This window comes from Homalodisca vitripennis, chromosome 3 (assembly GCF_021130785.1).
Source record: "Homalodisca vitripennis isolate AUS2020 chromosome 3, UT_GWSS_2.1, whole genome shotgun sequence".
Classification (NCBI taxonomy): domain Eukaryota; kingdom Metazoa; phylum Arthropoda; class Insecta; order Hemiptera; family Cicadellidae; genus Homalodisca; species Homalodisca vitripennis.
In genome coordinates, this window is record NC_060209.1 from 144,320,336 (window position 1) to 144,346,510 (window position 26,175).

At 33.0% G+C, this 26,175-nt stretch overlaps 1 protein-coding gene across 5 annotated transcripts; it reads right to left on the bottom strand.

The window, feature by feature from the left end:
- Positions 1 to 1,076: 1,076 nt before the first annotated feature.
- LOC124357622 lies at positions 1,077 to 24,247 on the bottom strand. Of its 5 annotated transcripts, none has more exons than XM_046809570.1 (7): positions 24,095 to 24,247; positions 15,775 to 15,844; positions 15,162 to 15,233; positions 13,251 to 13,326; positions 9,094 to 9,179; positions 7,779 to 7,908; positions 1,077 to 1,307 (listed from the first exon to the last, which is right to left on the bottom strand). In XM_046809570.1, the coding sequence occupies exons 3-7, from the start codon at positions 15,231 to 15,233 to the stop codon at positions 1,228 to 1,230; spliced, it is 444 nt and encodes a 147-aa protein (XP_046665526.1). In that variant the 5' UTR covers positions 15,775 to 15,844; positions 24,095 to 24,247; the 3' UTR covers positions 1,077 to 1,227. The 5 variants fall into 5 exon arrangements, with proteins under 5 accessions (XP_046665526.1, XP_046665527.1, XP_046665528.1 ...); XM_046809571.1 differs by having other exon boundaries at positions 15,775 to 15,864; positions 24,095 to 24,231; XM_046809572.1 differs by lacking the exon at positions 24,095 to 24,247 and adding an exon at positions 16,373 to 16,527.
- Between the last annotated feature and the right edge of the window lie 1,928 nt (positions 24,248 to 26,175).

Sequence of the window (26,175 nt, forward strand, 5' to 3'; positions counted from 1 at the left end):
GTTTTAGTGTTTTCTTCATAATCCAAACATTATAGTAAGCAGGACATCTAACCAAACAAGCAAATAAATATTCTGATTAATGCAGGCCACATGTGATTTATTTTGTTATTCAAGTTTTCCATAAATTAAGTTAATTAATGAGAAATATAGAATGTTTTTGTATATAAATGTGTTTTTTTTTTTTTTTTTTTTTTTTTTTTGCCTAAAATGGAAAATCATTAACAGTGTTCGATTTAAGGCAGAAAACACCAAAACAGTGTTGTACCTCTCTCAGTGAAAATAAGTACTTTCGGTTTGTGCGGCTAACTTTCCATTGCACCTCAGAAATGCATCAAAACATTAATTTAAGACCTCTATATTCAAAAATTCCTTGACCCTTGGAATGTTACAGTTCTGTCACCTACACTTCCAGAAGTCAAGCATTGCACATAAAATTGTTTCAACAAAAATTATAATAACCTTTACACTGACATAATTATCCATATTTATCCTCAAACATGAATCCATAAGGTCAAAAGTACAGATGGACTATTTAGTGGACACAATCTTAGATAATATTTCTTTGTTGAGCCATGTGTTTGCCGTTTCATCCAAATAATCTTTTTGCCTCTTAATACTTTTCAATCAGCAGTCAGGGCTTCTCCTTCTATGTATACTGGGTGTCTTAAAAGTCTCTCCTCTACCCCCTATTAACTTTCTTATGAATAGAGATGGAGTGATTTACTTTAGGGGATGTTTATATAGGCGAGATTTTTTTATGTACCTCTAGTTTGTGCCATATTCTTCTCCTTTTTATACCTTTAAAATGAGGTGTCACTTGCTAGGTGTTCCTGTTTAAAATTTAGACTTACCCCCAAAATACCTCATTTTGGGTGTGGGAGGTGCAAAAATCTTCATACATAAAAAACTCCTGAGTTGGTCATATAAAAATCCCTCAAAATAAATCACTCCATCTCTATTCATAAGAAAGTTAATACGGGGGTAAGGACTTATAAGACACCCTGTATAGACGGTCCATTCTGATGAACTGGTTTTTATTAATCTACATTTTATAAGGTTTAATAAATAAACACACATTATTTTAAAATGTAGTTTATTATTAAAAAATATATTAACATTCATCATATATATAAGTATCAAATCTATGTACAAAAAGTTGTTCAAATTTCTTCTGGAAAGAATTACATTTCTATCACATTCTTCATATTTTGTGAAAATCTGTCATTGCTAAACATTTTCTTTCTTCCCATTTCCAACCATGTCTTTATAAAGGCGAAGAGTCATTACGACGTTAAAAAGAAATAAAACTGAAAAAATAAAACAGCAGTCAAAAACACTTAAACCATCTTAGTATTAACAAGTAAGTAAGTGTTTTCTTACAATAGTTACTACATATCACTTCAACTTTTGTCAAAATTACTTTAACCAGCCTTAGTGGGTCAATCAATCAAGTATTACTCTATAAGAACAATGTTAAACTTCTAAGATTTTTATGCTCTTTTTGTTGTTGTGTATTTAAGAGAGTTGTCTCATTTTAAAGATGTGATCGATATGTACCCAAGCGCTTTTTAGTTTTCTTGTAAAGTGTGTATATATTTTCAAGGATGAAGCACAAAAACGTATGAGAGTTTTGTTGTTGATAACTAAAACAATATAAAACAAAAGTGTTCAGATACAATGGCTATTCAAAAAGTATCAGACCCTCTGTCCTCCCGCTTAAACGAATGAAGCACTGGCGACAAAGCTTAGTGGAGATGTGGAGGAGACTGTAGTGTAGAACTCTCTGTTGTGCTCTGCGGTTTTTAACAAGTTATAAAATTACAGAAAAACTTGAGCAACGTAACTGCATTAAATTTTGCCAAAAGCTTGGCAATTCACAAGTGGAAACACTATGCAAAATTCAACAGGGTTTTGGAGAGTGTGCCAGGAGCAGTACTCAAATAAAAGAATAGTACAATTGATTAAAAAATGGTCAAATGTTAGTGGAAAGTGAATCGTGTTCAGGCAGGCCAATGACAAGCCGGAATGTGAATGTCATTGAACAAGAGTGAAATTTAGTCTCAGAGGACCGTCGTCTTACAGTTCGAGAACTAGTAGAAGAAATTGGAGTCAGTATTGGGTCAGAACATTTGATTTTAACCGAGGATTTAAAAATGAGAAGAGTGTCCGCAACATTTGTTCCAAAGTTGCTGACAATGGAACAAGAACAACTTCGCCTTGAAATTGCACAAGACATGCTGGACAGTGTAAACAGTAACCCTGACTTCCTGAACTCAGTGATCACTGGTGATGAATCTGGATTTATGGATACAACCTGGAAACCAGGATACAATAATTGCAGTGGAAACACACGACATCTCCAGGACCAAAAAAAAGCACTTTAAGTTTGCAAAAAAGTCGTTGACAGTCTTCTTCGACTCCAGTGGAAGAACAAACTAACAAACAACTTTTTGGTTCATCATGAGTACGCACCATACTGTCAAACCATCACAAAAAAATACTATCTTAAGGTTCTTAGTTGATTACATGATGCTGTGCGGGATAAACAACTGAATCTGTGGGCAACAAAAACTTGACAGCTCCATCACAAGTTGGCAGCAACTGCCTACTCTACACATCCAATTCAGAGTTTTCCTGCTAAAAACAACACACCTCTTGTTCGCCAAGTTCTATACTACCCCAACATGGCTTCCTGCGACCTCTGGCTATTTCCTAAGCTGAAAATACCCCTAAAAAGAACTCGATATTAAGAAAGAGAAGACAAAATTACAAAAACGAAATTTTAACCCGCCAGGAGGCGCACAGATTCTATAACGTGAGAGGGGCGCACACGGAGTATTCCTCCAGGTTTAGTAAAAACGCTATTTTCATTGTATAAACAGTATATATTGAAGTAAATACTAACCAAATAACACTTCTATGTGATTAAATAACATTAGAACAATTTATAAATTGTATAATTGTATGTTATATAATATAAAATATAAAAATAGGTATACTAGTGGATATTTATGATGACCTAATGTCTAAATCTCCTATAAAGTACTGCTACTGAGTTATTACAAATAATAAAAAAATTAATTAATTAGAAATAATGAATAACATAACTATTTACATACATAATAATGAGTCTTTCCTTTTTTTTTCCTGAGTGTTTACTCATCATCCACTTCCATTTCCTCTTCACCTTGGACGCAGTCAATGCATTGGGCGGGGGCGGCGTGTTCTTTGCAGATGAAGAATTGGCACTTCGCACATCTAGTTTTGGATGGTCGATTTTTGCACCAATCACATTTGAAGCATCTTCCAGTAAAGATATCTGCTGGTGGTGGTGCTCGTCGAGCTTGAGGCATTTCCACTCCTAGAATTCTACAGATTAGCTCCTTCGTCAATCTTGGAGTGCCTGCAACATCCACTCGAGATAGCATGTGCTGTTTACAGAGATCCTTTGCCAAGTTTCTCAGGAAACCTCTTCTCAACATTTGCGGCTGTTCCATATTCTCCTTCAAAATAATGAAGCCGTTCAGTGCTGCAATGTTCAAGAGCGAATAAAAAACAGTCATCGGCCATCGGTTGCTAATTCTTGCTACATTGTAGTTTTCCTTGTATCTATCAACAACATCAACTCCTCCCTTACTGGCGTTGTAAAATAGTACAATTTCCGGTTTTCCAAATGTATATGAAGTCTCATTTTGGTCAATCATATCGTCATCATGCATAGACGATATCAACAAAACGTTCTTCTTTTTGTTTCCTCGATATGACACCATAGTGCATCCCTCTCTAAATGCAAACATTGAGCTGCCTACAGGCCTGCCCTAGGTTTCAAGGAGTGCCCTTGGAATCTCACATTTGTTTTTTCGCAGTGTACCTACTACAGTGAGCCTGTGTTCATTTAGTAACTCAAAACACAGTGGAATGGAAGTAAACCAATTATCAATGGTTACATTCCTCCCACTGCCTGAAATGGGTTCTATTAGTCGTTCCACAACACTCTTTGGTGAGTTATTGACTTGATACGGGCCCTCAGGTTGCTTACCCGCATAGATTTCAAGATTGCTGGTATAAAATTTCTTTGCACACACCATTGCAAAAATTTTTTATTCCATACTTAGCTGGCTTGTTTGGGATGTATTGTCGGAAATCACTCCCACCCCGAAATGCTTCAAGCATCTCATCCACTGTGACAAACTCACTCACAACATAGTGTTTCTGGATGTTATCTACAAACTCTGCAAATAAGTCTCTGATTGGTGCCAGTTTGTCGATTGATTTCCTGTCATCTCTTGTGTTTATATCATCAAACCTTAGTGCACGTAGAAGAAACTTGAATCTTTTTATGGACATGACGGCAGAAAAAAAAAAACTCAATACCTAGTCCATCCTTACCCCAATAGATCATGTAAATTTAGATGACATGCTTTCAAAACTCCTGCCATATACAAAATACCAAAACACAGCTTTGATCTCTGCTGGGGTTGTAGGTTTACAGTCTCTTTCCCTCACAAACCTTTCTTTATGAGCTTCTATCCATATATTTGTATTTTCAACTATTTCAATGATCATCCCTTCCGTAAAAAATAGCCCCCATACCTCAGTAGGCGTTCTGGCTTGTTTTGCATCATTTCCGACATGACCAACTCTCATTCGAAGAATGTTTCTGGCTCGAGTTCTTGCTTGAGGCGTTGGTTGAAGATCCCAGAGCATTTTCATATCTTTGCTAATATAAGCAAGCCTTCCATTAGCACGAATCACAACATAATTTTCCAGTCTGTCTTTTAGAGGAATATTTTTGAGGTCGACTGTATCATCTAGTACATAGTGTGGCAATTCCTCTACTGCATCATTTTCTTGCTCTGCTCTGTCATCACCTATTGGAACTAGTATACCGTCAAGATCTTCAACATCATCGTTTCCATCATAAAGTTCTTCTTCCTCATCGATTTCATTGAAAAGTTCTCTCCTAAACCCTCCAAAAGGTCTCAAAACTTCATTTTCACTCACCTCCTTTTCTACACTTTCTAAAAGTCTGGCGATCCTATTTTCTTCCTCAGGGTCCATTTTGTATAGTACACCTCGCACAACAGTATAAAATTAATAAACTCACAAATAAATTAATAAATTCACACTATGAAAAACAGTCACACGAACGGGCGCACGCGGAGTTTTACTCCAAGTATACAGTAACACGAGAAGGCGCACAAGGAGAAATCCTCCAGGTATCTACGCGATCTCAACTGACACTGAGCAGTGGTGATAGGGGGTGGATTACGGTATCGCATACGATTCCTAGAAAGAGGCTCGTGAGGTAACTAGATGCTCACGGCTGCCGAATGCAAGAAACTGAAATTTTTTGGCAATAAACTATGTGCCCGGAGGAAAACTCCGTTATGCGCCTCCTGGCGGGTTAACACAGAATACGATGGCCAAGCTTAACAGCATTCCAAAAGATGCCTTTCAGAAATGCTTTTAACCGTGGCAGAAACCCTGGAAGAATATGTGCATCACCAAGGAGACTACTTAGGAGGGGAATAGAATGTTGTAGCTATAGTTCAATAAATGCACTCTTAATTAACAAAAGTCCAATACTTTTCAAACAGAACAGCCCTCATACATAGTGATTGTATCTAAAAATAGGATATCAACCATAAATCTATTAGAGTGGAACTTTGATGTATCGAACCTCAATATATAGAATTCCATGCTAGATCGAGGTTATAGAATTCCCCTTGAATGTGGCGTTTACTTCAATGCTAATATTACCTCTGTACATTGAATGTGTTGATATCATCAATATTTTGCATTTTCTCACTTAATTTTGCCTTCTGATAACCTCTATACATCAAAGTTTCAGTTTATTAGCGCAACAAAAATGGCAGTACAATTCCATATTTTTCATATCGAGACTTGAAACCCCCACTACAGACACTCGTATTTTTTCTGTTGTCGCCTAACAACAGTTGTATATATATAGAAGTATATATATACTCTATATATCGGAGTATGCCCCTTAAAGACTTGATATATCGAATCTCATTATATTGAAATTCTTGATATATCAAAGTTTTTTATTTCGCCTTGAGATTCAATTTATCAACGTTCCACTGTACTTAATGTTCGTGTAATAATTCATAAGTTTAATATTTTCATACGGGGCTAAGATCAAGATGGCCACCTGTACAACCAACTCTTAATGAAGGTTTTACTAATATTAATAAATAACATCCCAAAAATTTTTGTTACAAAATATTTAAGTTTATATGTGTTCTACTTTTACCATATAACTAATTTTTTTAATTTGAACATGAAAAAATTTGAATTCATTGCCATAAATTCTTAATTTTATACAGAAAGAGTATGGTTGTATTTTTCCAAATGTAAAATTTCATTGTTTTATTTTATTCTATTGAGATTTAGGTAATAATTACTTAAATAAAGTATACAAGTGTAGGAGAAGGAAGATATAAAAGAAGATAACTGTGTATATAAGGTAAGTCTGTGTGTTTTGTATTAACTATTCTTTTCTATTAAACACAGAAAAATTATATAATTTACTATCTAATACTTAAGGACATAATAGTAAGCATACTTGCATTTGTGTTAAGCTCCTTGTAAATGATAAAGAAAAACAGTTTAAGAATCAAATGAATGAACACATTTCCTAAAAAAATATTTTGTTTGTGGCAAGCATTTGTTTGTTGAAATAAAGATTAAATACGCAACAAATAAATTAATAGAAACTAATGGAATGTTTCTAACCTCTAAATTCATACTTTGATGATAGTGACTATAAGCTAAAAAATCAGTGTTGTTACTAAATATTACCTCATTAGATTCTTACTGGTAAAATTTTGGACTAATGGTATTTTCATGTTCTGGTAAGATTAAAAACCTTTTTTAACTTAATCTAAAAACATAGTTTGAACTCTAATTGTGAGGTAGTTGATTCAGACGTTTACAATTAATAAAACTCATGACTTGTAGGGAAGCAGGTCTCCCCCAAACTATTATGATGATGATGTTTAGACTCTCTCAGACAGTCAGTCGAACTGTGGAGTACTCTCTCGCCCGCCACTTCTCACACAATTATGTTCCACATATCACAAGTTAGGTCATTCCTTACTCAAGCAATGTGCTATTCAGTCCGCTTGGAATTGAAAATTGACGTAAAGACTAGGAGTGATTAAAAGTATCTTTGTATCCTGCCATGTACCAGAACAGGTAGTGTCAAATATGGGATACCAAGATCTAAAAAGCAACAGCTGTTGCACACTGTAGTGTAGATAAATCCAATAAGCATTACGTAGCTACTAGCACCCATTGCTAACTAAAGTATAATATAGAGTGACTCAGTGATCAAATTTAACCTAATGCAAAAGTTTGAGTCAGATAAGGAGAGGAATATGTTCATGGTTTCAAACAACTGTTTTATCCGATAGAGATAAAATTTAGTAAATTTCACCACCTTTCTTTCTCTGGTCCAGATTCAACTTTGAAGCAGACCAAATATTATGCCACTAGCCATGCCTTCTGATGTCCTTCAATTGTTGACTTCATATACAGTAGGTAGCATGGCAGTGCTGCTGATTATCCCATTTTGTCTTCAATTCATAAATGTCAATGCATCTCTTTTCTGTGTTAATAACCAAAGCTACCGTCAATACTGGTGTTTAACTTACTACACACAAGAACTTTTTCATATTTATTTCTAACCTCCCATATGATATTACCTTCATAAACTGTAGTTTTGTATGTTATTATATTAAAGTCAAACTCACAGTTGCAGAGGATGATATATAGGAAGACTTTGTCCAACATGAAGGCCACTCCAATCGTGAAGAGACCAGCCACAACAAAACAAGATGAGATGTACACAATGATCCAAAGCATGACCAGATCTGGCTTTTCCTGTGGCAAAAAAATATCTATAATTTCAGTATAAATACTGATTATATATAATAACAAGAATCGTAAAAACTCTCAAGGAGCAAAAATAAGTGTATCCTTAAAAAAGTGATTAGGGTATCAAACATTGCTAGTTTGTTTTCCCACATATTCCACCATTGAAGTTTGGTACTGGTACAGACTGGTAGACAATATGTAGTGTAATTTTAAACACCTGTAACAAATAGACTAATGTTTAAGGTATTTATCTTCTGAGAGCTGGATGACAATGTCTGCAGCCTATTATAGACCAGTATCAGCATTGCTACTTGATATTCAGAATGTTACTTTTACTCCTAGTACTAACTACTAGAGCATACATTTCATCAAGTATTCATTATTTGAATAAATATAACTGGAAAATCTCCATTTTAAAATCTACTTAAGCTATTCAGGGTCAGCTAACTTTTGGTTATGCATCGTAAATATTATAATTATTTTATAGAATTCATCCATCACTGGTGCAATCTAAAATAAAAATTATATAGTATCTTTGTCTTTGCAATCTGCATAACACTACAGATCAAGCACTGTATAATTGTTCAATATTTTCTAAAATTTAAATGTAAACTAATGTTTTTGTTACTTTGGTGAACTTCAGCTGAAAGTGTAAACAGCTGTTCAGGGTCAGTTAACTTTGGATTAATCATTGTAAATATTATAATTATTTTACAGAATTATTAAATATTCTGAAAAATGTTTCTAATATTTATTACCTTTTAAACCTTTCTTGGACTTCAAAAAATATTTTAAAATCAAATTTAGCCAAATTGGTCCTGCCGTTTTCGAGTTTTAGTGAAGCTAACAAATGACATTTCATTTGTATATATATTAAGAATTAATTAAAAAATAGAACACATTGACAACAAGGCAGCTGTTATGGTACAACAAGATTTTTCTCAAAGTATTATAAAAAATATGCTTTTCAATAAAAATAATTTAAAATTTTAGTTTATCACAGTTTTAGTTATAGTATACAGTGAAATAAGTAGTTTTGTGCTCAAGAATTGTTTTATATGACAAAGGCGAAGCTCATTTTTTTATTCTTTTGAGTTAAGTACATTATATATTAAAACTTTTTGGATTTTATCGGTTTATTTAAAGATTAACATTTATAAAATAAATTGATATATCTATCAGATTTCTTACCTTAAAAATAGCATAGATAAGTAGGAGACTGACAGCGATATGTACAGCTGCTAAGGACATCAAGACTTCCAGGACCACTGTCAATACTGCAATAAGAGGATATTAATTTATCAATGGTGTACAAAATTTGCTATTAATTTAAGACACATTTAGTGCTGAAGCAACTACACACACTCATTAAATGCTGAATATAAGCAGAAAAGCCAGTAAACAATATCTGGCAAGGCTAATATTACTTTTTCTTCGTACAATTAGAAGAAATAAGTATTATTATACTTATTCAGTAAGTATAATAATGCATATTTGTATATAATATAGATTATTGTGTTACTGATTATAGTTGGTTCATGCATAAGCATACATTATTCAAACTCTATACTTATACGCAATACTTACAGATAAAAAAATAATATGTTGTAAAATTAAAATTTGCGAAATTCTCTTATTTTGAAGGAGATTGGATATGCATCCCTTTCTCTTTATTAGGGTTTTTTGCTTACCTGCATGCCTAGCACTTTAATAGTCATGTTATGTATTGGGATTAACCCACATTATCCTACTGATACATATATAGGACAGAAATCAAAAATATTTTATTGTCATTAAGCTTAAATACAGTGATAGGCAAAGTCAGGTCATTCATTTATATACATACAGATAAATTAATAACTAAAACACATACTATATCACGAATAAATAAAACAAATACAAACAAAACAAACAATTATGGTTTATAATGTAACAAATCAATGGGACACACAAAGAAAATTAATTTCAAAAGCATAAACATGTAATATCGCTGCTTAAGAAATCTGAGACTGAGTAATAAACATTATTCTTGAACCAGTTCTCTAATACTCTCTTAAAATTGCAGTTAATACATCTCGGTATGATGTATTAACTGTCTTTAGTCATCATGGTAGCAAAATTATACAGGGAGATGTGAGTTATAATAGTGCATGACAACATCCTACTGGTACATATAAGGTCATCTTGGTATGATGTATTAACTGTCTTTAGTCATCATGGTAGTAAAATTATACAGGCAGATGTGAGTTATAATAGTGTATGAAAAATCCTACTGGTACATATATAGGACATCTCGGTTTGATGTATTAACTGTCTTTAGTCATCATGGTAGCAAAATACTATACGGGCAGATGTGAGTTATAATAGTGCATGACAACATCCTACTGGTACATATATAGGACATCTCGGTATGATGTATTAACTGTCTTTAGTCATCATGGTAGGAATAGATACTATACGGGCAGACTGTGAGTTATAATAGTGCATGACAACAGTTATCCCACATTATCCTACTGGTACATATATAGGACATCTCGGTACGATGTATTAACTGTCTTTAGTCATCATGGTAGGAATAGATACTATACGGGCAGACTGTGAGTTATAATAGTGCATGACAACAGTTATCCCACATTATCCTACTGGTACATATATAGGACATCTCGGTACGATGTATTAACTGTCTTTAGTCATCATGGTAGGAATAGATACTATACGGGCAGACTGTGAGTTAATGAGGCTGTTACATCAGTTTTTTATATGTCAGTTTGAACTTATTCATGAGAATTACTTTTACAGTGTGTAGACTTTTTTTGTTGCTTGTAAAACAAATTGAAACTGTGATATATTAAATTTCTTCTTCATAGTTCTATTCAAGTCTGGTATTTAATCTGTGTGGTTTAGTCGGAAAAATCATAAAATACTGTTTCTCAAAGAAAGCCCTCTTCTCTCCCAACATCAGTACTACTACAGGGTGATTACCGGGAAACGCATGTTTTTGACTTGCGTAGTATACGAGGAATATCGGTCGGCAACGGCCAGAAGTTATTGCGCTGTGGAGGGGGGAGAGTGCAGTTGTAGTAGTTGTGCAGTTTCAGTTGTAGCCGAGATGTGGAACCTTGAGCTTCGTACGTTTGTTATGCGACGGTTTTACGCAAATGGTGAATCAGTCACTCAGACTCAGCGAGACTTTCGTGCACATTTTAACATTGCATGGCATGGTGCTATCCCTGATCGTAACACAATATTGCGTTGGATACATAATGTTAACACAAATGGATCTTTGCTTAAGAAGAAACCTCCTGGACCAGCAACGACAGTTAGTACCCCTGAGACAGTGGAAAGAGTGCGCCTTGCAACAATTCAGAGTCCTAGCCGCTCAATTCGGAAGCAGGCATCTGCTCTCGGACTTCGCCCATCCACAGTTAGGAAGATTTTGGTCACACGTCTTAAATTTCATCCTTTCAAGCTGGCAGTATGTCATCAATTGAGTCAAGCAGATAAGAGACAACGTGTAAATTTTTGTAACACAATGAGTGAAATTTTGGAAAAAAATGACGAAGCAGTTATCCTTATGAGTGATGAAGCGCATTTCCACTTGGACGGAGCAGTCAATAAACAGAATTTACAATATTGGTGTGCAGAAAATCCTCAAAACGTAGCTGAGAGACCTCTTCATAGCGTGTGACTGTGTGGTGTGCAGTTAGTGAAAAGGGGATCATTGTTCCTTATTTTTTTGAAGACAACTATGGCAGAGCAGTGACAGTGAATGCACAACAGTACCTGGAAATGTTGGAAGAATATCTCTTGCCAGAACTGCGCGTCAACGTATAGAGATACGTAATGTTTGGTTCCAACAAGATGGGGCAACAGCCCATACGGCTCACATTCCTCACATGTAATTCCTTTGGCGAACATTCCTTACAAGAGTGATCTCACGTTTTGGTGATGTCACTTGGCCTTCTTGCTCACCGGATCTTACAATTCCAGATTTCTTTCTGTGGGGATTTTTGAAATCTAGAGTTTACATACACAAGACTTGAACAATAGAGGAACTTAGAAGCTATTCGCCAGGAAATCAACGCCATTCCTAGAGATATGTTAGCAAAATCCATAGCAAGTTTTAAAGAACGCCTTCAACACTATCCAAGCAGAAGGCAGCCACCTTAGAGATGTAATTTTTAAATGCTAAATTGCAAGTAATTTTATTCTGAAATTGCATAATTGTGTACACTGTTTTTCCACTCATAAATACATTTTTTTTTAATTACCTGGGTACTCATTCTTTGAAAAACATGCGTTTCTCGGTAATCACCCTGTACATACACATATATATTATTTTTTGATTAAAATCAAGGGAACGTCAAATCTCGTCTAATTTGATGAATAAGTTTTAACATTGAATATTATTAACTCATAATCCAATATTCACTTATATAAGACACTTCATCACTTTTTGCAAAACATTATTACATTAAAAGAAACTGGTGGTTCATCATACATAGTAACTTATAATTGGTAACTATTTAATTTGGTATACTAACTTAACACAGTGACTTAACTTGGGGAAAGTACTTTTTCAAATATGAACACTAATACTTTACTATCAACTGATTGCATATGTCTCCTGAACCATTTTTCAAATATAATAACACCTGCTATCATAGCCTCATATATGTCACAGTCAAACTCAAAGTGTTAAACAAAGAATTATTCAGAACCTGAAACCAAAAACCCCAGTTAAAGAACACTTTTCAAAATTAAACATTCTTACAGTTTATGGCCTTTATGTTTACGAAGTAATTGTATCTTTAAAACAAAGATATCATGATCAAATATTTAATAGTGATTTTCACATGTATAACACCAGACAAAGTAAAGATTTTGCCATTCCCACTCATCATTCGGCATTTTTTTGCAAGAAACCTCAGTATGCAGGAATTAAATTTTTTAACAAAATTCCAGAACATATTAAGGCTGAACCATCATTCAATAAGTTTAAAAAAATACTTAAGGATTACCTAACAATCAAAGTATTATACTCTTTTAAGGAATTATAAATGCAATAAAGTAAAATTAGCCTAATTTTAAGAAATGTTGAATACTTAAGTTAATGACACTATTCAATGTATTGACTGTAATACCTATGAATAAAGAATTATCTGAATCTGAATCTGAAAGAATATCAGTCAACTCACAACATAAATTAATGCTCGGCTTTAATAAATAATTCTATCAAAAATTCCTAGCATTTTAAAACTGTGTAGTTGGTAAACAAATTTAAAAAATTGTGAATAAATATATAGTATATTAAAATTAGCTAAGTATTCTACAAAATAGGTAATTACCAAGAAAAAAGTCATCATTAGAATGGAGAGTTTGAAGAGTTAATATAAACCAGTAGATCATTGCTCCATTGTAGACCTGTAACAAAGGTTTGATAATGTTGACTACTCATCTTGGATAACAAAACACGAACACATAAAAACTATATCACTAAATTACTTAACAAAATAATTTCAAAATTATTACATCAGACTTCAAAAATATTGTCTCATTCATGAGATAATTTTATAATTGCAACAAATCTAATTACGTTTATAATTTTCTGATATTATGTTTATATTAGTACTGAGCTCATTATTAAGGACCTGTTAAGACTTTCTTAAAGTTGTGTCAACAGTCTGTGTGTAATTCTTGATATGAAGGTCCTAGAAACTTGAAACTTGGTACATAGAAAGAACTCAATTGATTTTTGGGTCAAGCGGTGACAGGGCATTCAAATGGTGTCTTTCTGCCTTTCTGTGCGAAAACTCTTGTTAGAAAGATACTAGAAACTTGAATCACAGGTATACCATCTAGGGTTAAGGGAAGAACCCTGTTGATTTTGAAGTGAAAAGGTCATATGGTAGTCCATTCCTACGTCTATCTATCTGCCCATCTTTATATTAATTCTTATGTAAAAGTTTTAAAGATTATAATAGCTTCCTCTTGGCAAGGACGTAGTCAGCAAGGGGGGACTGGACCCCCCTAATTTCACTTTTTAGTAAACAATTATTATTATTTAAATAATTCAGTATTACTGTCATGTACTGCTGAAAGATCGTTCTCAACAAAGAAACTTTTTATCGGGTCACAAACTTTTTATGGAACAAAATTGGGCCTTACTCTCTGTCCAATACGGGAAAATATCAGTTGTTTGGACCCGACCCCCTCCCCAAAGTTTTTCCTGGCTACGTTATTGCCCCTCCCCAAAGTTTTTCCTGGCTACGTTATTGCCTCTTGGCCCAAGGAAGAACTCTATCGATTTTGGGACCAAATGTTAAAAGTACAGTCTGTCTGTCTGCTCATCTGTGTAAACTCTTTTGTTACCTTCTGTCATACTACTATAAAAATCCACAACGACAATAACAATTAAATTTAAAACAATATTTTAAAAATACTATTTAGGAAGACTTAAGGGGAAAATCTGAACATTATTGTAGAATTTTGCAGTCCATTTTATTATTTCTACATATAACAAGGTCAGATTCAGATGTGTTAATAACTGAAGAATATCAAACAATATATCATTCTTTATTTCTGGGAAAATAGCAAATTCTCTCTTTAAATTTTCAAACATGTAAAAGTTCTATTATGTACTATTATTGGTTTATTATTAGGTACTTCACTTTTAATTCACTAGTACAATGTACTGTAACAGAGAACCTCATTGTAATAATGTAGTAACACGTAAAATCTATCCAAACTTTCATGCGGACCTTTATAATGCAGCAACATACACCATTCACCATTTTACTACGTGAGGTTTATAAGAAATCACTGAATAGTGTTCAAAATATCTCAGATTGTAATTTTCTAGTAGTAATTTTATAATGCAGCAACATACACCATTCACCATTTTACTACGTGAGGTTTATAAGAAATCACTGAATAGTGTTCAAAATATCTCAGATTGTAATTTTCTAGTAGTAATTTTATAATGCAGCAACATACACCATTCACCATTTTACTACGTGAGGTTTATAAGAAATCACTGAATAGTGTTCAAAATATCTCAGATTGTAATTTTCTAGTAGTAATTTTATAATGCAGCAACATACACCATTCACCATTTTACTACGTGAGGTTTATAAGAAATCACTGAATAGTGTTCAAAATATCTCAGATTGTAATTTTCTAGTAGTAATTATATAATTCAATAACAGTATTGATATTGGTAAGTACTGGTAATATTTGATTTTGAAATTTAAACTTACAGAAGCAAGGAGTCCTGTGAACACTCCTCCAGCCTGTAAGGAGCAGCAACCACAGAATCCACGGTGGCCCATCTGAAATTATCCACATAATTAGTACATATTGGAAATAATATTAATATTGTCAATTTGTTTCATTAATTTCCAATGGCATTGCAGCTATACAATTCAAAATACAAATTACAAAACCTTCATAAATACACTTAATTTCATATTTCAGAAACAAAAGCTATTTTTCAATATACAGATAAAGGAAATGTTAATTAACATTTTTGTTTAAAAATGTATATGGGAAAGTGTTTTACAACAGACTCACATTAAGTCTAATTCAAGAAAATTACCCTCTGTTGTAGTATCTGAGAATTTCATTACTAATTATGTAATCTCTACAATAAATAGTTAATTTCACTTTTTATATTCATTTACTTGAAGAAACCATGTTTATGATAAAAGAGATATATTTAATTTTAAAATTTACAACCTCTTTGAAGCAATGTTTCATAATTTTTTTCCCAGATGTGTTTTGTTTTTAGTAGTTCTGTTGAAATCCTCTTCCCTCTCACTTTACAATACCCAGCTTCCAAAGGATCTCCACAACAAGTGCATTACCACTTACCTTCAACAGGATGTCTAAGTGTCTTGAAGCGTCTCAACTCAATTATGAACAGTGTAGGGAATCCTCATACCTGCAATCCATCAAGTGTTACTGCAAAAGAGGAGCATCAGACACTTTAATTTAGTTTGAAATTATTTCCTAGGCATTCCTGCGGTCAGTGAAGATTATTCAGAAAAATCACTATGGACATTGTGCAAATCAAAAGCCAGAACATTTACTTTTGTTTCTAATCACCATGAGTTAGTGGTTTCACTTATACTAAAAACAGTAAGAAATGTATAAAAATACTATGAGTAGTCTCATAGTGTACGTCATCACAGGCATGAAGTATATTTAAACAAAATAACTTTTCTATTCGTAAAGAAATAAGCAAAAAATAAATCAATTAACAAAAATAATCATTACCTTAGTCAGAATGAGCAATTAAAGCACAATTTCTAACATTAGTTTATTGATCAACTAGTTTATTTTTTATTATTACTCAACAATTTTTCAATTTTGTACATCCCGAAACAATATTTAGAAAACTATACTATGAAGATAAAACTTAAAACTGAATAAAATTATACAAGTATATTGAATGTAATGAAAGAATCACCTTACAAACAACAGTTGGGTAGGAATCTGACATGATTGTGTTATCAAAGTGTTATCAAAACAGTGTCAGTCTGAGAACTGACTAACCATGAAACTGTAGCAATACAGTAGTTTGACGTCTACCGAACGAATGTGTCCATAGTTCACTTTTACTGCTACAGCTGATACAGTTACAGTAATTTATAATAGCTGTTTACAAACTCATCTTACAAAAACACATGCTACTCTAGATAATTAATTATTACAGACACTGAAAATTCCAACGCAAAAACATTTTTGTGGCTCTATTTTGACCATTGTTCATCCATTTAAAAATGGCAGTATTTACAAATATTTTCACTAAATAATATTTTTACAGTTTTAGAATCAAAGTTAATGACGAATAAAAATGAGGCAACATTTCTAAATAGAACCATTCAGACCAAAAACATTCAATAGCGTATATTTACAGAGTTTAACACAGATATTTCTGTTCTTATTTACTTCAATAAGCAATATTGGGATTTTTAAACTGTGAATCTTATTTATGAAAGTAAAATATCAATAAACCAATAATTATGAGAACAACAAATGAGATTATACAGTAAAATAACAGAAAGGTTCAATAGTTATGTAAACAAGGCAATGAATGTTTTTTTTTATGTAAAACTCCATGGAATAAATCATTTCAATACTTTGAGCTCTCTTGTCTTTGATACCTACTTCAAGAAACACAATAAAAGTTACGGAAATAAAAATGTCTTATTATATCCACTTCTAAAATTATTATAAAACACACCATGTTTTACAATAAAAATCTAAACTAACTAAAAGCCTAATTAAGCATATTAGAAAATTGCTAATATTTATAAAAGAATGTTATACATTTTCAAATGTCTCCAAAACAAATAAAAGATTTCCTATATAAGTTTGATGCCACATCTATAGTTTTAACATACCTATTGAGTTTACCACTATTAATTTGTATATATTACATTTTCTGAGCACATGTGGGGAAAGGAACATTTTTAGACAGAATTTTTCAACACTTCAGAGACACAACCTTTTATTTCTGAACTATATTGATTTATTTATTAACAATATAAATTAAACCTATATGCACAATTAAATTTAACTTATTTTTTTCGTTGTGGGTTAACCACCAAAACTTTACTCTGAAAAAACCTATAGCAAACATACAAAGTATGTTCTAAAAGTAACAGGAATATTAATTTTTTTTTTTATGTATTTATTTGTCTTCATTAATGTTGTCACTTTTAAAATAATCCCTATTAGATATTATGTAACTTGAGCCAGTGCTTTTCCGAACCACTTCACTTTTTGTGAATCAATTCTCAAACTCGATCTTTGGAATAGCCTTTAGATCTTTCCACGATGCACTTTTAATATTATCTGTGCTTTTAATTTATGGCCCTTTAAGGTTCTCCTTATGTTTGAGAATAAAAAGTCACACAGAGCCATGTGTGAAGAATATGGAGCCTGGGATATTGTTACAGTACTGTTTTTGCCAAAATTTCACGACAGGTACACTGTCATGGTGCAAAAGCCATGAACTGTTTTGCCATGAATCCGGGCATTTTTTCAGATTGCTGCATATAAACGGCATTGTACTTTACTAAGATAGTTATTCCTTATTGACGATTGACCTAGTGGCAAGAATTCATGATGATTTCATGATGCCATTATAATTAAAGAAGCACATTGAAAACAGTGAGCTGCCACTGATAAAGTAAACAATGAATATAGCTGGAAATTTAATTATACTTCAGAAGCATAAGTACCAACATAATAAAACAAACCTTAAAAATCGGATTCTCCAAACCCACAAAACTTACAAATTCCTGTTATTTTTTGAACACACCTCCTATAGAATTCAAGAGTCAAATTTTGTTTTATAAAAAAAAATTGTTTTGCTAAAAACAAATATGAATTTTATTTAAAAATGTAACTTCCTTCAGTAATAAACAATTAAAATACATGTCACTCCCTGAAATTGTTACTCAAAATACATACTATAAAAATTACATTATTATTAACAGCTATTATCCTTCGGGTCTGATTAAAAAATTGTGACAATTCCTACACTGCATCATACGTGAAAGCATGTAAATAATCAAATAGGATTAAAAGAATTAATTTTATGCATGTCTTCAGCCAGGAAATTATGTTTACGAAAAATACTCTATAATTTAAAAAACTAACCCAACCTAAAACCGATTGCATCAAGTGATTTCTGTCATATTTGATTCCATTAAGAAATGTTTGCAAATGTATTTACTTAAATTGTTGTGATGTTTTTGTATACTTTTCAAGAATGTACAAGGACATCATTTGTAAACCTTACAAGAAATAAAACTGAAAAGAAAAACATTTTAAATCTATTCTAAATCCATTTTCTGCTCTATGATGCCTAGTAGCTGAGACACACACACATATATATATATATATATATCAACACTGGCATATATGTTATCAGGTGGATAAAATGGATTGGGAATTTTGAGGCAGCAATGACAGTTATCATTTACTAGTGGAAACTCATATGAGATATGGGCTCATCGTTTGGAGTGGATCCTCAGATGGAAATCTCAACACTGTTCATACTACAGAAAAAAGCCATAAAACCCCTTACTTATCTTGAACTCCAACATAGCTACAGACATGCTTTCAAAAATCCATGGGCATAATGACCATTACTGGTCTGTACATTCAAGGGGTAATTTTGCATGCTTATCAGCTGAATTTCCAAACAGGGAAAGACCTCCACGCACATAACATCCACCACACAGCCAAACACTATCAAAAGATTAAAGGGAGATGCTCTGAATAAAAAACTCCACAACTTCCTAGTAAACCAGCCATTTTACATCCTTGAAGAATTACTGATGCATCCTGACATCAGCTATTATCAAAAGTATAAATTTTCATATATTTAATTACTTTTAAAATGTTATGTTTTAAATATATGTGACTCTATTTCAACACTGGCATATATGTTATCAGGTGGATAAAATGGATTGGGAATTTTGAGGCAGCAATGACAGCTTATCATTTACTAGTTCATACTACAGAAAAAAGCCATAAAAACCCTCACTTATCTTGAACTCCAACATAGCTACAGACATGCTTTCAAAAATACCATTACTGGTATTCTTGAAGAATATGTAAGTAAAGAAATGTGTCTATTGCCTTAAGAGATATCGAATTATAGACATAATAGTTGTTGTAACAACAACAACTAAAAATTGCATTGTTGTTGTTTGTTATTGTTGTAAAAATTGCATGTTTAAGGTTTATACTCTGCAGTAGCATAGATGAACATTGTGTACAAATGCAAACGTCTCATCTCGATACTTATTTTCGGGTGAACAAACTTGTTCAAGGTACGGTATGTAAAAACTATTGATATACTAAGTTTGGACTGAATCAGTTATACATTTTGTGTAATGAATCAGTTATCATGTTCACTTTATAGCTGATGTTTTATTATATACTTCTCAAGACATTGTATAGTCACTATCTTAAAACATATGATATAAAATATGTATAAGACCAAATTTTGTTGTAAGCCATCTTAGAATTGTACACCCCTTTGAACTATGCTCCATGACATGTAATAGTTAATATACAGGGTGTCAATTAAGTCTGGAACCTCTTTTTTAATTTTTAAACCACAATATAAAAAAATACCAAAGTTCACACGTGCTTACTGGTGATAGTAACGCACATATCTGCCCAATTACTGACCAGATAATCCCTTTGGGAGATGGTCCACAAGGAGCCGGACAAAATTCTTAAATAGCAGCATAGGTCAAATTTGGTATCAAATTAAAGGTCTTACTTAGCAGAGTACAATGCCGCAAACCGGACTTCAAAAGGTGGATTCATTCAGTAGTTATAGCTATTTGAATTTTAAAACAATTGAACAATGTAAATTATTAAGTATTACAAGTAAACACCAATTTTGAAGTACCTGTGATCAAAGTAAGTGTTCAAAATGTTCCCCTACCATGTTTACTTGTAATACTTAATAATTTACATTGTTCAATTGTTTTAAAATTCAAATAGCTATAACTACTGAATGAATCCACCTTTTGAAGTCCGGTTTGCGGCATTGTACTCTGCTAAGTAAGACCTTTAATTTGATACCAAATTTGACATATGCTGCTATTTAAGAATTTTGTCCGACTCCTTGTGGACCGTCCCCCAAAGGGATTATCTGGTCAGTAATTGGGCAGATATGTGCGTTACTATCACCAGTAAGCACGTGTGAACTTTGGTATTTTTTTATATTGTGGTTTAAAAATTAAAAAAGAGGTTCCAGACTTAATTGACACCCTGTATAAGTATTCTCTTTCAATATTTAGGACAGCTACCATCTTGAAATTTATATACTGTAAATGTGTAAGCAAATAAAAGTTGTTTAAAACACGTTCAATGCTGATGACGCCAGTTGGCGTCACTCCCACCTTTTTGCAAGCCAAAACTTGTAGCCATATTATCCTGTCTTATCAGTCAGTAAGTGGTTGTTTTTCAGAGTGATTACTCGTGTAATAAGTTATACTTATTAGTTTAAGTGTTCGTTTTGAGTTTAAATTATCAGTGCGTAAATAAATATATGTTATAATGAGTTATAATATGCTGAGTACCTCTCGTGAAACCCAAGATATGACAATAAGTGAAATTGACCGCGAGTTGAATTCTGACACGGAATCTGAAGCACTGAGTAGTGGTGACAGTTATATTCCCGGGGAAAGTGATTGGGATTTAGATAGCTGTGGTAATGACACCCAGGAAGATGAGCAGGATGGATCAGTTCAGACGCTTCCATCACCTACTGTTCCAGCTACGGTTGCTCCCATTGCCATTGCCAGTGCAGTCCAAACTACACAAGGTAGGAGAAGAGCTGATTTACCTCAGTTAGTATGGAATGACAATCCTGATTTGAAAACTTTTATATTTAACCAACCTACTGGTCTTAAGGTTCCAATACCGGGTAATAATAAGCCTATGGATTATTTGACATTAATTTTAGATGACGTTATGCTGCAATCAATTGTTAGGGAAACTAATATATACGCAGAAGAAGTATTTCTTTCTAGTTCCCATGCACAACACTCACGCATGAGTTACTGGCGAGACCTAAATATCCAAGAGCTAAAGGTATTTTTGGGCCTCTTTCTACATACAGGAATAGTAAAAATTCCAAGACTAGAGAGTTATTGGAAAAGAGATGAACTGTTCCAAACTTGTTTTGGGAAACACATGTCACGTGATCGGTTTATGGGTATTTTACGTTGCCTTCACTTTGCCAAAGTAGATCAAGATAGTACTGATCGACTACAGAAAGTTAGGCCCCTGATAGACCATTTCAATAACAAAATGCTTAACATCTATGCACCAAAAAGAGAACTGTCCATTGATGAGTCGATGATCCTGTGGCGTGGTCGCCTAGTCTTTAGACAATATATAAAAAACAAAAAACACAAATACGATATAAAGTTTTATCTTCTTTGTGAACCTAATGGACTTACAATGAAGTTCTGTATATATTCTGGAGCTTTGGATGAGTTAGGTGGTGTGGGACACACTGAAAAAGTAGTACTGCATCTACTAAGAGAACGTCTGAACGCAGGCCATTCAGTTTATGCAGATAATTTTTATAACAGTGTCAATTTGACTAAACAGTTGTTACAACAAAGAACGTACATAACAGGGACTCTGCGTGTAGATAGGCAACAAAATCCAGTAGAAGTTGTCCAAGCTAAACTCAAGAAGGGTGAAACATGTGCAAAATATCATGAAGGAGTTGTAGTTGGAAAATGGAAGGATAAGAGAAACGTTCTATATATATCCAGCCAATTTGAAAATGAGATGAACGTGTCAGTGAATAAACGAGGAGTAGAAAAACAAAAGCCTCTTCCAATAATAGAATACAACAAGTATATGAGCGGCATAGATAGGCAGGATCAGATGCTTAGTTATTATCCAGCAGAAAGAAAAACAATCCGCTGGTACAAAAAGGTATTTGTGCACATTTTACAAATGGCAGTTTTGAATGCTTTTTTACTGTTTCGTCAAAACAATATTGGAGATAAAATGACATTGTTGACATTCAGACTTGACATAATAAGGAATCTTTTGAATGCCGCAGACAACCAGCCGTTGCCCCGTAATATGCCAAATATTTCCGAACACCAACCGACAAAGCTCCCAATGGGAGATAAACGAAGAAGGCTACGAAAACGTTGTGTAATGTGTTACAGTAAAGGTATTCGTAAAGACACAATATATCAATGTGAGGCGTGCGACAGTAAACCTGGCCTATGTCTGGGTGACTGTTTTATAAATCACCACAAGTAAAAGTATAAAAGTGTCAATGTATATAGTGTAAATATAAACTTGTTGTGAATATTATATTTTGTAAAGAATAAAAACTATGGATACAAGGTAAGTACCCAATACATTTATCAATACTTACGAGTATATTATAATTCGAGTTAGTTTCGTAAAAACAAGAACGACGCCACTTGGCGTCATCAGCATATCCCATCAAAACCAGATGCCATATGCTGATGACGTCAAGTGGCGTCATTTATTATTTTTTACATTATATTGCTAATTTTTGAATAAAACATTTCGTGAACATGTACATAATAAATTAAGAAATAATAAACATCCAAAAATAAAATAAAATATTTCAGCATTTGCACAATAATGAATTTCCATGTCAGCAGTGAACGTGTTAAAACTGTTTGGTTTCTAAATAAGGCTAGCTAGCTAAGGAATGTGTCATTAATTTTACAACAGTGTGATAGAGATACATGTTTTAATGTTCTAAGAGGCGTATTAGTTATGGGAATTTAAAATGAGTTTTAATAAATACCATTATACAGCAGTTGTAACTTCTTGTTTTCATTTAATAAGGAGTCTATTTGATATGAACATGAATAAATAAGAGTTCAAAACAAAATATTAACATTAACAATATCAGATTTTTTACATCGCTATGTATTAAAAATTCGAACCTGTGTTAAACCTCAAAAATAAAACGTGGAATTTAAGCACTCTGTTAAAAGGAGGTATATTGAATTGTTCAAGAAAAAAATTTTATTCTTTTAAAAAGTAATTCAACATTATAATAAAATGTTTGTTTACATTATTTGAGATTTCAAGATGTCCTACATTTTGATCAGTGGCAGGAATAATTTTAGATTTGAAATACATGTTTTTATTTCAAAAATGTTGTAAATATTCCCATTTAAAATGGTTTTTAATTTCTTTTTTTATAAGACTGCAATGTAGGCACAGTTAAAATATACAGTATAATAAGATAGAGATAATGTCTCTAGGAATAAAAAAAATATTTAGCAGTTATAAAATGTTTCAGAAGAATGTCAAATCAGGTGGAATGCAATACAAACTGATACAAAATAAAGTACAATCACAACATTATTAACTTAAAATATTCAATGTTTAAATTCAAATAAAAAAAACATGAGATGACAATTATATGTAATGTATGTCCATATTCAAATCCTAAAGGATATAAAGCGCTGAGATGAAAATAAATCAGCCAATTGTTATTGCCTTATCATGGTGATACCAGGCTCATGACTATTGTTCAAGACTGTTATCGTGTCTCTGTTCTGTTCACAATAATACTGTCATGAAACAACAGCTGAGTGACATAAGCAGTGCATTATGACCAACTTAACCTCACCTCCTTTGATAAAAAGACTAGGCCTCTCCCACACAATGGCTCTGCATCACACAGAACAAGTTGCACAACCTGCCGGCCTGTCAACACTCAACCACTCCTCTCGTAAGACTAAAACTGGTCTGGTGCCAGTCTATAAATAGCTCCACTCCTGGTTAGTCACTCCACTCCCAATCCCCACTCCAGCCGTGCTTGTCAGTGATTGTCTGCTTTCAGCCAGCTAGGCGTAGTTTTTCCTCCAGTGTCAATCACACATTTTCCTACACAGTAAAAAAGCGTCCAAACTCGATTTGCTACCACAAAACTGACACTATGTTTTGTACAATCAGATGCAATTAAAATTGCACTGTCTACTCGTAATTATTTTTTACTGTACTTTGTAGTCATTCGAATTAATATAAGCTATAAACTATCCGTGCGCGTGTGTTTAATATGTTTATTGTTACCCACAAACTTTACAAGCTAGGCTATATAAATATATCGTTATAATAAATTGTGTTAAAATAGTTTTTCAATCTACCTCTAATGAAAACTAATAGTAATTGTTTTATTGTGTGTGTTGGGTATTTACGAGTTAACAGGTCAGAGAGATAACAAACCGCTTTCAGTTTTGTTGGTTATCACAAATTGCAGGTTGGGCTAGCCGCACAACGCTTATCGATTTGTACGAAATGCATTTCGGTCCCAGTAAACTTATTAACACTGACTTCAGTGCGAATAAAAACTTGGATTGGTAGGGCTGGGGAGGAGAGAGAAAAGGAATGAAGCGCCGTGAAGACGTAATCCGACGGTCCAGTGAAGATGCGACGAAAAAACCACGCAGTATAACAGTTAAAAAATAAACAGATGAACCAAAACTATAAAGACTGATTCAATAAAATAAATGTTTAAAATTTAATAATAATAAGTTTGATAGTGTAAGGCCGAGGCCGGAGAAGTTATACAGTTTAATACGGGAGTTACCGCTAGATCGTCTTATATAGAACTAACTAAAATACATTTAACAGTTCAAAGTTTTATACCCCACATTTCATAGATTTAAATTGGCCAATAGAAGATCGACACAACTCGGAGAATCGTAACTATGATGTATGTACGAACAGGTACGGCAATTACTCGTAAACATGCGGCAATCAACGGCAGGTTCAATCTAATAGTGTAGTCCACTATCGACTGTCTTATCAGCCAGCTAAACTCAATGTTGTCAAGTGTGGAAAGGATGGTTGTTCTTGACTAAAACATAAAAATTTATCATTTGCGTGTTCAGGATCGAGTTTGGGTGTTTATGATGGAAGAAGTGTAGATTGATCTCTACTTTTTTTAATATTATGTATTTTAGGTATACATTTTTTAATAGATCTAAACTCCAAGAAATGGCTGAATGGATTTGATTACATATATTCTGCCGTCATATTCATTCTTCGATATCTACCTAGTATCTTACATGAAGGTATATATCCATACTCTCAGACCAAAAAGTATACCTGAGTTTGAATGTTAACCAAACTAACTGGTACAGCTAAAATAACAGGAGTGACATTAAAATTTAGCTTGTATATTTCTGCGTTTAGACCCATAAAGAAATTATTTTAAAATAATAACTTCCAGTTTTTATGTCTGTGAGAATGAAAAAAGATACAGGTTTTTGACGCTTTTCAACTAATCTGTTACCTTGAAAAACCACAACTCTGAATTGATAAAGACCATAATTTTTATACAAGTGCACTGTTTTTAATATGAAATATTAGAATTATACGAAAAAAGTTGTTATTAAATTACCATTTTAACTTTTATTCTAGACCAGGTGGTTCAAAAAAATTCTCAATTGATCTCCCAGTGGAGTTTTAAAATTTATTACCTTGAGCATGTAATATTGTTAACCACTATTTATTCGTAATACTCAATTTTTAACACAGATTTAGTTGAGTAGGTTTTGTTCATTTACCATGGCCAGTGCCCACTTGTTTGACCATGCAATACCGCCAGAATGTCCAGGACGTTGTTATCACGGTCATCACACAAAAAAAAAACAATTTAAGCAAAAATCTATATTTAATTAGTTATTGTCCAACAGAAAAGCGTGG